Below are 13,438 nucleotides of genomic sequence, written 5' to 3'. Positions count from 1 at the left end.
TTTCTCAGTTCTACCCATACAGATTCCACATCATCAGAGCTAATATCCTTCCTTACAATTGTGTTAATCCCCTCTTTAACCAGCAATGCTACCCCACCTCCTTTTCATTTTTGCTTGTCTTGCCTGAATATTGAATACCCCTGGATGTTGAGTTCCCAGCCTTGGCCACCCTGGAGCCATGTTTCCGTAATTCCAATCAAATCATATTCGTTTACCTCTATTTACGCAGCTAATTCATCCACCTTATTACAAATGCTCCTCGCATTAAGACACAAGGCCTTCAGGCTTGTTTTTTTCATGCTCTTAGACCTATTAGAATTATTATTTACTGTGGCCATGTTTGATTTAAACCGTTGATTTCTCTGACTGCCACTTTTGTTTTTCTCCTTCCTATCTTTTGCTTTTATCCTTGTTTCCCTTTCCTCTGTGCCCCTGCTCAGGTTCCCAACCACCTGCCATTTTAGTTTAAACCCTCCCCCAGAGCACTAGCAAACACTCCCCCTAGGACATCTGTCCCGGCCCTGCCCAGGTGCAAACCCTCCGGATTGAACTGGTCCCACCTCCCCCAGAACCGGTTCCAATGTCCCAGGAATTTGAATCCCTCCCCCTCGCACCATTCCTCTAGCCATGTATTCATCTGAAATATCCTTCTATTTGTACTCTGACTAGCACATGGCGCTGGTAGCAATCCTGAGCTTACTACCTTTGAGGTCCTATTTTTAAATTTACCTCCTAACTCCCTATATTCAGCTTTTAGGACCTCATCCCGTTTTTTACCTATATCGTTGGTACCTATATGCACCACGACAACTGGCTGTTCACCCTCCCCTTCCATGATGTTCTGCAGCCGCTCTGAGACCTCCTTGACCCTTGCACCAGGGAGGCAACACACCATCCTGGAGTCTCGTTTGTGGCCGCAGAAACGCCTATCTATTCCTCTTACAATAGATTCCCCTATTACTATTGCTCTACCCCTCTTTTTCCTCCCATCCTGTGCAGCAGAGCCACTCCTGGTGCCAGGAGAATTTGGCTGCTGCTGCCTTCCTCTGATAAGCCATCCCCCCCAACAACACTCAAAGTGGTGTATCTGTTTGAGAGGGGGATGTCCACAGGGGACCCCTGCACTACCTGCCTGTGCCTAGTACTCTGTCTGTTGGTCACCCGTTCCCTTTCTGCCTGTCCAACCTTTGCCTGTGGTGTGACCAACTGATTAAGCATGCTATTCACGTCCTCAGCCTCGCGAATGGTCCAGTATATATCCAATCGCAGCTGCAGCGCCGCAATGTGGTCTGCCAGTAGCTGCAGCTGGACACACTTCCTGCACACATAGTTGTCAGGGACACAGGAAGTGTCCCTGAGTTCCCACATAGCGCAGGAGGAGCATACCACGGTACCAGGCTGGCGTCCTCTGGGATTGCGAACCTGTGAGGGCTCGGCATCTGTCTGCTGCTCCTGCAGCTGTACAGGGGCTGAGACACCCATCTCAGTTGGGTGAGGACTCTGGTGGGGCTCTGACCGAGGGCTTTGTAGTGGCTTGGTCATGTGAGCGCTCGGAGAGGAGCCCCCACTTCCTTGTTGTCTGCCACCAACATCCCTCTCATGGGTCAGCCCCACTTCAGAGCTAGCAAGTGGCTTGACAGCACATTGCTGCACTGCAGGAGGCCCATGAGTACCCGTTTCTGCACTGGAAGTCCTACTGCAGAGGACTCCCATGAAGTTCTGGTTTCTCTGCTCAATAGCTGACCATCGCTCCCCAAGAGATGTCATTCCATTCTGAACAATGACCATGTTTTCAATACCCTGGCAAGTAAGATCCTCCATGGCAGCAGCCACCCTCTCCTCTACCGTAGCCATCCTCTCCTCTACTTTAGCCAGCCTTACCATGGAGGTAGACATCCTTTCTGCGGTGATGCGTTCATGCGCCAATGCCTCCACAAAGGCTCTGCTCATGTTCACGATGGACTCCTCCATTTGCTCCACACTCGCAGCGACCATGGAGACAAAATCTGCCAGAGACTCCTGCACCTGTTTCTGGAGTTCCAGCACTGCTCTCCTTCTAGATGGACCCAGAAGCACTTAGTCGACAAGCAGCTGAGCCGAGCTGACAGAATCCGCCGCCCTCTGATGAGGACTCTCCACTGCTGTCCCTGTCTCCACCATCTGCTGATGCTCACTTGTGAGCTGTGATACACCAGGTGACAACACTACTCTATCTCGCGAAGGTCCCACCGAGGTGTGAGTGTCTGCGCCGGTGCTGGGTGCGCTGAATTCTGCTGATGCTGCACCCTCAGAGGTTGCAGCTTCCTCTGAGGAGTCTTAAGGCTCAGGCTGTTCCTCCTGGACAGTGGGGACGGGGGCTTTCGATGGTCCTGTGGTGGAGTAAAGGAAAGAGTTAGAGATGTGAGGTCAAGGTTGCATGCACATTGAATAGTGCAGATGATCATAAGTCAATCTGTTAGAGCATCAGAATCATTATCAGTGACTCATGCAATGTCAATGAGTGAGATGCCAAACTATTCTGTCTCCAGCTTGCTGTGATGCGCCCGTCTGTCCGTCCCCCACTTGGGAATCCTCCTCCACTCCGGCGATCTCCAGGGCCGCCGCCTCCTCCCAGGGGGTGAGCTGGGCTACTGAGGGTGGCCCTCCTCCTGTCATGACTCTTTCCCTCTTATTGTGGGCTCTCTTTTCCTGCAATGAGGGACACAAGTGGAGTTTGAGTGAGAATGAAGGAGTGACTGTAGAGAATCCATAGCATAGATGCTTAGAAGGAGACAAAGGGCCCTCCCTGTGTGTTGTAAGTTGTTGTCATTGCGTCACAGTGATAGGGAGTGTGAGGGCTGCATGGTCAAATAGTTAAGTGAATGTGACCATAGAGAGAGAGGGAATGGGTAAGGGTTCAGGCATGTAATTGTCAAGTGGGATGCGGAGGAAGAGGTTGGCAAAGCAGAGTGCTAGTGAGGAGAGGCGATGGGGATCAGATTGAGGGTGATGGGAAAGTCATACTCACTTTTCCTGTGCGGAGAAGGTCATGAAACCTCTTCCTGCATTGCAGCCAGGTTCTGTGGCTCATCAAGATGGAGTGGACCTCCTGGGCCACTTGCAGCCACACAGCTTTAGTCTGCTGGGGTGGCTTTTTTCTCCCTGAGGAAGGGAAGAGCACCTCTTTATTGGATCTTGCACCCTCCGCCCGAACTTGGAGGGAGGGCTCATCGAAGCGTGGAGCACACTTTGGCCTACTGGTGGACATAGTCGACCAATGAAGGGCTTACTACAATGGCCATAAAGTTTGTAGTCCCCAGAAGAAGCAAGGCTGCTTGCAGGCCTTAAATCCAGCAGCATTGATGACATAATTGGAGGTGACTTTCTGGATGAAAAGACTTGCTCAATTAGGGGAAAATCACACTTTTTCCCCACTTCACTTCGGAGTCGGCGTCCTGACACGAATGCCACCTGACATGCCGCAGCCCGCCCACACTGACAAAATCGAGCCCATCAGGTGCTGTCTGCAGCACACTGTGCAGGAAAATACATGATGCTGGAAAATTGAAACAAAAGTGGGAATCTGTGGGTGCTGGGTTCTACAGAGTTTTTCAGAAAGCCCACTGAAATATTAGCATCATTTGCTTTCAAATTAAACAAAAAATGCATCAACATCAGAATTACCTATTGCATTTCTACCTAATCATGTCTGTTATTTTTTTTGCATTGACGTGACTAGCTGAAATTCATTCGTAATTATTTTTGCACAAACACAAGCTTGAATATTTGTGGTTGGTATAAATTAAATAGATCTTTTCCAGCACATTGGATGGTTCAATTTTTCAGTTCATTTGATGAGAAAGTACTTTTAGATATGAGAAATTTTGTCCTCAAACTTAATTGCATTTCCTTACAGATTTAACATCCCAAATTTCTGGTTTAGCCAAAATGTTCATTGACTCTTCCCTGGGAAAACCTTTTTGAACAAAGTATAATACAAAAGCTGTAGAATATAGGTGTCAATGCCACCTTTAATATTTATTTTAAAAACTTTTTCCACAGGCAACTGATCCCGACAGTGACATCTTTGGTAAAATTACATACAGCCTGTTACCTGCTAGCATGTATGTATTCATTATCAAAACTTCATTACTATTATTTGGAATTAGTAACTGATTTTAATGGATTTAAATAGAAATGAGTTAATTTGCTATTCTTGATAAAAGTTTGTGGCATGAAAGTCATTGGTAAGTGTGTCTACACTTGTGGGAATTAAAAGATCACTTTCAACTGTTCCCGCTAGGAAAGGACACTCGGATGGGATGTAAAACAGGCAACCAAACCGCTGCCACCCATTTCTCGTCTGGTGGGAAGTTAAAATTGGCCCCTAAATGTTAAATTGTATTTATGGTTTTCTGGAAATACACTGCAAGTCAATCAGCATACATAAAGAGATAAGACAGGATATGATGTTTTAGGAGTGTACCCTTCAACAAACCCTGATAAAAGGTACATAGCTGAAATCATAAGCTGCTATATGAAGGCCTGAGCCATGAAAAAACAGCAGTGTCTCAGGTTTTATCCATCGTCTATGTCGATCTGAGCGCACAGTGCATGGACAGCAACAGAATTGAGCTCGGTTGCAATGCCTCCATTGTTGAGTAGCCTGCTGACACTGACCGTCTAAAATCACACATAAAGAATGGTCACTTACGAGAGCTACAAGGAGGCTATCGGCACTGATGAACTGTGACTCCAGCAATATTCAGCTCCTTCGGGAGACGAAGAGAATAAATTTGAGAGAAAAAAGCACAAAAATATTTTTGTCGATATGAAAGCCTCAAACTTCTACTCCTTTTTGAAGCATAAGGCAGTCTTCCCAGGAGTTGAGGAGTGGGAAGTCAGGAGTGGCTCCTATTTCTGTTGGGACTTTGTATTCTCCTCGGTCCTATGGTAATTTCTGACCCGGAGGGCGGGGACACAGCATGGGGACAGGCAGTTCCTCTGCCCATTCCCCTTCCATCCCAATATAATTTTGGGGGCTGCATCTAGTGGGATAAGGGCTTCACTGGAAATCTCACCATATACCCCTCAGTTATGGCTAGCAGTGCATATGCTTGTAAGAATCAGGAATACTGTAGAGGGTTGAACATGGGCCTCGCTATGCACTACTAAAAAAGCAATCGTTCCCATGCGAGTATGTGTTCGCATCAAGGAAGCAACAACATATGACCTTGGAAATCCTTGGAGACTTCATCCTGTGGTCACCAACTCCCCACTTTGGGGCGTCAAAGTTCCATTCCAAAATGGCGGCAGATCCATTGGGGTGGTCCGTCTGTAGTGCTGATACTGATGTAGGTGCCTGTCCCAAATATGCAAATGTCCCCACTACCTGAGATTTAGGATGGGGTCAAGGCTGGGGCAGGTGGAGCTTCCACCCGCTGCACTGCCCATGGCACAATGCACCAATAGAATTTTTTGCTTTGTTATTTAGAAAATTCAATGCTGAAATGTTGAAGTATCAGAAATATTACTAGAATATTATTTATTCAGCTTTGACGATGTTTGTCAAAAAAAACGTGTATGTGAATTCTTGACTGCTGAAGTATAATTTAATTGTTCTTTTAACAGAAGAAATGAATTTAAAGTTGATAGCAGGACAGGTGTAATCACAGTTGCGAACAGCACAACACTTGACAGAGAGAAACGGCCCATTTATTATGCGACCCTTCAGGCAACAGATGGTGGGAACCGTACAGGTACTACATCCCTTGAAATTGTTCTGGAAGACATAAATGATTTGAGCCCAGTGATGGCAAGAGACTCCTACAATGCATTCATCATGGAAGGCAAAAAAAATGAATTAAACATTACAATTGAGGTAGGTCAAAACACAACACGTTTTATATATGTTTATTTTTCATTTTTGTGTTTAAATTGAGTGAAGTTAGTGCTGGAGATTAGGATATTTTCCATTTTAGGCATCCAGTGTCAGCATCACGTACTATCAGGTCAAGTATAGCACAGGTTAGTTCCCTCTGTCCCAACAGTGTGCTACTTCCCAACCTCAGAAGGAGCAACTCTGCTATATCAGTATAACATTTTTCTGCTTCCCATGAGAGCCATGCTGAGTGAGATTGCTAATTTAGTGCCAAATTTGTGTTGAGAGCTTATGCCCACTAATATATGTTGCATTGGCAGCTCTTTTTGAGATTAAGAGACACACTTAAATTTATCTTGTCTGAACATAATCAAGACATAATAGTGACCTTATTCCACTAATTGTAGAAAATATCACGAGGCTTCACTTAATTAACTGGAAAAGCAAATACTGTGTGTTGGTCAAGCTTTGGTGGTTGACAGGATCTATCTGTCCCATTGGTTGAACTTTGTTACTATCCAATCAGGCCATAAAATTTAGTGAAATGCTACTAAGGTGAGGCAGAGGGAGAGAACCATAGCAGGGTGGTAAAGAGGCCACTGAGTCAGGTTGGCTGAAGGATGAAGCCTTGTGATAAGAAACAATTTAAAGTGAGGAAAAATCAGAAAAGTCACCCTCTGATTTATTTTTGAATTTCTATTTTTTGTAAAGGCTTTCGACAATGATCAGGAAGGCACCAATAACAGTAAGATTCGCTACGCTATAGCTGCTGGTGACTACCAACAAAATTTTACTATTGATCCCATCACGGGTGTTCTTTGTTCAGTTGGCCCTATAGATCGAGAGGACATGAAATCCTCTTTAGATGGAAAAATCATTCTAATTGTGGAAGCGTATGATTTAGGAGTTCCTTCTCTTTCAACAACTGTCAACGTCACTATCAATGTAGAGGTAAGTTTTTGAACGTTGTGTCGTATACATATTTGGTTGTAATTTTAGAAATAAGAATAGAAGCAATATGAGATCTGCAGTATTTAAGTACTCGGAAGCAAGACCATAAAGGTATTTTTTGGGGTTTCAATTTCAAAATAATACTCATCCCTTCATTCTTTTCATTGACAGCTGAAAAAGGGTCTGTGTGTTCTTGAAAGGTTTTATGCAATTAACCCTGTAATGTAATCTAAAGTATTAGGGCATGGCTTGAAAGCATTTTACTTTGCTTGGTATGTCTTAGTTTGCGATGGTGAAAGGTTTGCTTAGAATTTTAGCATTTGGTTGGACCGTCAGTTTTTGGAGCAGTCTTCAGTTTGGGGAATCATTTATATTCAAGAGGCAGACAGAATGGTAGACTAGATGGTTGACACTAAGTGGACTTTGCCTTTGACTGATTTTCTTTGTGTAATGATAAAATTGTGTCTTTATTAAAAGTGAACTAGAACAAGAATTAAAATATTGGTAGACTGGGAGAGGTAGGAGGGAAATTTTAATCCCCAAAAACGGGTGAGTTTGGGTCAGGTGGGATGTAAAAATGTTAAAAATCTGAAACCCGACCTCAACCTGCCTACTTCCGGTTTTAACCGAGACGGGACGGGGGTTGGGGAACCAACCCTCTCGCAGGAGGTGGGTTGGTCATTTAAATATTATAATAAGACTGTGCGCCTCAGAATTAACCACCATTTTAAATTTAACCTGGCAGCTGAAGGGAAGTGAGGACTGCTGGATCCAGCAGGTAAGTGCATTTCCATTTACCTGCTGGATCCAGTTTACCTGCTTCACCCACCCACCATGATCGGATTCCCCCCGACCCTTCCGATCGCCGCCATTCCCACCGACCCTTCAGATCTTCCCTTTGGCCTCTGATATCCCCTCTGGCCTTTGGTCTCCCCTCTGGCCTTTCCAATCCCTACCTCCCTCCTCTTTGCTCCCTGGCTACAGCCTGGTGCCAAAGGCCTACATGCCTGAAAAACCATCCAGCCTCTCAATCTGGCTGGCTGTGGCGGGAAACAAAGACAAAACATGGTAATCAGGTCCTGCCATTAAAACCCATACTTCCGGGTTTTTCAACCGCAAAATTGCCCCCCATCCCACTCCCTCCCTGCCTGCGAGATAAGATTGGAGTCATAAAATCAATTGTATATACTTACTGGCCTGTAAAAAAATTAATTTGCAACATTGAAATAGAATTTTATAAATGAGAATAGTTAAGGAAATGAGAGTGGAAGTCTGAAAATTGTCACAGCTCGTTAGATACAGACAGTCATCAAAATGGAAAAACAGTTAGAGTAAGGGAAAAAAATTTGGAGCCAGCACATATTTGTAAAAGACAAGCTATAACTAAACAATTATTGGAATTATTTGAAAATGTAACTCAAAATCCAAGTCAAAGAAATGTTTGTGATCTCTGTACTTTGAGACGCACATGACCCCAAATTCAACCCAACCTACCCAGCAGTTAAAATTGGGAACTGACACCAAAACTTACCCGTCGAAATATAGCCCTAAGTTAAAATCGGGGCCCTAGGACTTGAAAGAGACTTGTGGTTAAAGTGAAATGTCTGGATTACTGGAAGGACATTGTCAGTTGGATAATAAGTTGATAAAATAATAGGAAAGATAGGATAACAATCAATGGTATCAATTCTAGCTGGATAGCGATGACTGGGGATATCACAAGGATAATTCCTGGGACTTCTACCTTTTAGAATATTTATAAATAATCTTACTGATCATACCAATATGTATGGTAAATAAGCGTGTTTAAAGGAAACTAATAAGGGTCAGAAATCTACAGAGACAGCATCTAGTTAGATGAATTAAAATGATATTTAGTGAGATGACTATTTTACAACAAAGAAATCAGAATACCTTGAACATCAGAGATGCTTAGAATCACAGAATCTTAAAATCATAGAATCTTAGAATCTTAAAATCATAGAATCTTGGAATCTTAAAATCATAGAATTTTGGAATCTTAAAATCATAGAATCTTGGAATCTTAAAATCATAGAATCTTGGAATCATAGAATCTTGGAATCTTAAAATCATAGAATCTTAGAATCACAGAATCTTGGAATCATAGAATCATAGGGGGTGATTTTGCCAATGGGGAGCTTTTGGAGGCGGGACTCTCACTTGTTGGGTTTCAGTCCCGCCTCCATCAACGTCTGGCCAACCCACACTATTTTACCTTGATTGACCTTGTTAAGCCCGCCCAGTGGGCTTAGCAGGCCAATTAAGGGAAAACCGGTTACAGAGAACATCACCGTATGATGTTTCATCTGTCAAAAATTTTTAGCGCCCTGAAAAATGTAGCGCCCCCGCAACCGGAATACATTGGTAGCGCCCCAAGAGGGAAGCGGGGTGCTACTGGAAGCACCGCGTCTCCCTCTTGGGGTGCTGCGAGTGAATATCGCGGCTCTACGTGCTGTGATACTGCAGGCCTTCCTCCCCTTCTTAAAGGGGAGGGGTCTTGTGCAGCGTGACCCGGGGCCCAGCTGGGCCACCAGGGATTGGAGTGCCGGCAAAAGAGCCCGGCACTCAAGAGAAGTGCTGGGCTCACGGAGCGCAGCCGGCATTCGGCGGGGGGGCTTCAGAGGAGGCCGGTGACAGCAGAGGGGGCAGGTGCTGGCAGGTGGCCAGCAATAAAAATGGCGGCCCGGCACTTTCCCTTTAATTAGCGCTGCCCCGGCCGCAGGTAGGCCACCCTGACCCCGTCGGACCTAGCGTCCGGCGGTAGGTCAGGAGGCGCTACCGAAGAATGCGGCCGGGGGCTGAGCGGGGCGCTGCGCACGGCGGTGATGTTATCACCGGCGGTGCAGTGCCGCGGGGTGCTAATGGTTACCACCGCCGCTAACCTCCTGCTGAATTTCGCGGGAGGCATTGGCGGCGTCGCGCCCAGGTGCTAGTTGACTTGCAAAGCAACCAAATTTTTAGGCCATAGAATCTTAGAGTCATAGGGGGAAAAATTCAGTTGGTAGTGCCACCCATTAGCGCCTTAAGAGGGTGCTAAGTGGGGCACAAACCAACTATCGCCCGGGCGCGGCGATATCTGCACCTCTCGCGAAATTGACCGGACATTTTGTGGCGGCGCTAAGCACTACCGTCACGATCTCCTGCGCTGGCAGATCGTGACGTCAGTTGAGTGTGCAACGCCCCGGTAGCGCCCTGGACTGGAAATTGAGTGGCGCCCCCTGCCTTAACGCCTGCCGCTAGCAATGAAAGGTTGAGGGGAGCGTTTTGCAGTCGGGAAGGGACTGGGGGAGCGCTATTTAAAGGCGACCGCTTCCTGCCTTTTTTTGTTGGTGACATTTTTGCACCATGTATTCTGAGAGAGACTTCTGGAGAGATTCTACACTGTGTGAAGGAGTTTTGGGTACTGAGCAGCACTTTGCAGGTTCATTTTGATTTGCCCTTCCTTGTATCTATTTAGAAGAGACTGTGGGGGCTGCACTCTGAGCTCTTTCCCTGGGCCTCTCCATTGTTCTTTCCAGCAGATTTGATGTACAGGTCTCTCCAGGCCGAGACTCAAGGCTGCAATGAACAGGATGTAGATGGAGACCAAGATAAACCCTCCCCTTTAAGATAAAAACAGAAAATGCTGGAGAAACTCAGCAGGTCAAGCAGCATCTGTGAAGAGAGAAACAGAGTTAACGTTTCAGGTCGATGACCATTCATCAGAACTCCCCTTTAAGAATTGGCCGGTGCAGTGTGTCTGTGTTCCATTGCTGACTGACATCACATGAGCTTCACCAGCGCTGTGAGTTAGCGCCTCGCTCCTTGGCCTTTGCGCCTTAAGGCAGATGTGAAGCGCCTGATTTAGCGCTCCAGTCACCTCCAGGGGCGATAAAAGCCAAGTTTGCAGTCGGAGGCGATAATTAGCGCCAGGCACTAATCTTTGCGCCCGGCCGATAATTGCGCCCCAAATGGGGCGATACTGAATTTCTCCCCCATAGAATCTTAGAATCATACAGCACAGAAGGAGGCCATTTGGCCCATCATGCCTGTGCCGGCTCTTTGAAAGAGGTGCCCAATTTAGTCCCACACCCCAGCTTTTACCCCATAACTACAAATTAGTCATCATCAAGTACATGTCTAATTGCCTTTTGAAGTTTCTATGGAATCTGCTGCCACCACCCTTTCAGATAGTACATTCCAGATCTTAACAACCCTCTTTATGAAAAAAAACTCATTTCCCTCTGGTTCTTTTGCCAATTATTTTAAATCTGTGACCTCTGGTTACCGACCCACTTGCCAGCGGCAGCAGTTTCTCCCTACTTGCTCTATAAAAAACCCTCATAATTTTGAATACCTCTATTAAATCTCCCATTAACCTTCTCTGCTTTAAGGGGAACAATCTCAGCTTCTCCAGTCTCTCCACATAACTGAAGTCATTCTGGTAAACCTCCTCTGCACCCTCTCTAAGGCCTTGACATCCCTCCTGAAGTGTTGTGCCCAGAACTGTAAACAATAGTCCAGCTGAGGCCTAACCAGTGATTTGTAAAGGTTTAGCATGACACCCTTGCTTTTTGTATTCAATGCCCCTATTTACAAAACCAAGTATCCCATAAGTTTTCTTAACCGCCTAATCAACTTGCCCTGCCACCTTCAAAGACTTGTGAATATGTACCCCAAAGTCCCTCTGCTCTTGTACCCCCCTCAAAATAGTAAGTTAGATTATACTGCCTCTTCATGTTGTTCCTCCCAAAGTGCATCACTTCACATTTATCCACATTAAATTGTATCTGCCATCCGACTGCCCATTTCACCAACCTATCTATGTCCTCCTGAAGTTTGCTAATATCCTCCTCACAATTTACTATGTTGCAAAGTTTTGTATCACCCGCAAACTTTGTAATTGTACTCCTGAAATCCAAGTCCAGGTCATTTATATATAACAAAAAAAGGCAATGGTCCTAATACCGATCCCTGGGGCACCCTACTGCATACTTCTCTCCAGTCAGAAAAAACATCCATTAGCCACTACTCTTTGCCTCCTATCACTTAGCCAAAGCTCCAGCTTTGGATGCCCTATTTTTCCTCCTTATGGGAATATGCTTGGTTTGTATCTGAACTATCTCCACCTTGAAGGCCTGCCATTCATTTACTTTTTCTTGGCCAATCTTTGTTTCCAGTCCACCTGTGCTACATCCCTTCTCAAATCACTGGAATTGTCTCTTTTCTAGTTGGCTATTTTCACCTTTGATTTTTCTTTGGCCCTTTCCATAACTACTTAAAACCTAATTATATTATGGTCTCTATTACCCAGATGTTCTCCCATCGAAACACACTCCACTTGCCCTCTTTATTCCCTAGAACTAGATCCAGCACTGCTTCCTTCCTCGTTGGGCTAGAAACATACTTAAAAAAGTTCTCCTGTACACATTTTAAAGAAATCTTCACCCTCCTTGCTCTTTACACTATTTTTCCCACAGTCTATATTAGGGTAATAGAAGTTCCCTACTATTGCTGCTCTATTATATTTACATTTCTCTGAAATTTGCCCTTAAATTTGCTCCTCTATCTCCTTCTCCCTCAAGAGATCTGGATTGTGGAAAGGATATAGAGTGACGAACAAAAATTATTCCAGAAGAAACTAGGAAGCCACATATATTTTCAATGGAAAAAGCAAATCTTTGTAGAATTCTAAGAGCATTACTGATTGTCAGCTGCATTTGGAAAGTTATGTTGGGGGTGGGGGGTTTGATCAGGATGAAATATAGCCTGGCCGTTCATTTAAGAAAAGACTTCAAAATGATGCATATTTTTAATGTACATTTTTCTTGGATGAAAATACCTTTTGCAGTCATGAAGAAAGATTGTGTATTTATAATTTTTTTTTTTTTAAAAACAGGATGTAAATGACAATTCACCAGTATTTACTGAGCCTGTCTATAATGCCTCTGTAATGGAAGACACGTTAGGTAAGTTCTGGCTTTGAAATAGAAACTATATTGAGAAAATCTTTGTTATGGACTGAATTGTGTATTTAGGTTAGAACACAGGTTCCTCGCACCACCCAACCCCCCCCCCCCCTTACCAATTTGGCTGGTAATAGATTGAACTAATGGTTTTGCTGGCGGTGAATCTACATCTGGATATGGTAATGTGTTACAACTAATTTATTCTTCAACATTAAAGAAAATCATATTTGTTTTGGACGGTTGCTAGTCTACTTACTAAAGGCAGAACTTCAAATAATGATTGATTTTCCTTCCATGAGCATTAATAGTTCACAAACGGAAGGGAAAACTGGTTGGCAGGGCTATTATGATTATTGAGGAACAATGCGAACCTCAAAGACCTGCCAGCAGAAATAGCTGATTTACCAATCGGGGTACGGACTGACAGCTCCTCCGCGGAGGACTCCAGTTAAAATGGCAAGTGGGCCCTGATGATGTCATCAAAGCTATATCTGCATATTTAAAGAAGGACCCTGCTGGCCTCCGGTGGGTGTCCCTCTTGTCTGCTCAGAAGAGCAGGTTAAGACTGGAACCTGTGTAAAGGCAGTAGGATCAGTGTGGGTAAGTCCCATGCGCCATTTTAACTGCCCTCCTGTCCAGTTTCCGCCAGGTGGGCAGG

The 13,438-nt window shown here is 44.9% G+C and overlaps 1 protein-coding gene across 1 annotated transcript in view; it reads left to right on the top strand.

Annotated features, from left to right (window-relative positions):
* Positions 1-13,438, top strand: part of cdhr2 (cadherin related family member 2) — a 243,476-nt gene that overhangs the window by 161,753 nt on the left and 68,285 nt on the right. The window contains exons 15-18 of the mRNA XM_085995270.1: positions 4,042-4,103; positions 5,611-5,860; positions 6,572-6,811; positions 12,711-12,780. Of these exons, the coding sequence (XP_085851396.1) occupies positions 4,042-4,103; positions 5,611-5,860; positions 6,572-6,811; positions 12,711-12,780 (622 nt within the window). The remainder of the gene's footprint in view (positions 1-4,041; positions 4,104-5,610; positions 5,861-6,571; positions 6,812-12,710; positions 12,781-13,438) is intronic.

This window comes from Somniosus microcephalus, chromosome 8, assembly GCF_052327205.1.
Source record: "Somniosus microcephalus isolate GS21.2 chromosome 8, FLI_Smic_1.0, whole genome shotgun sequence".
Classification (NCBI taxonomy): Eukaryota; Metazoa; Chordata; class Chondrichthyes; order Squaliformes; family Somniosidae; genus Somniosus; species Somniosus microcephalus.
The sequence above is the reverse complement of the archived record's forward strand: the minus strand, read 5'-3'. Positions and strand labels throughout refer to the sequence as shown.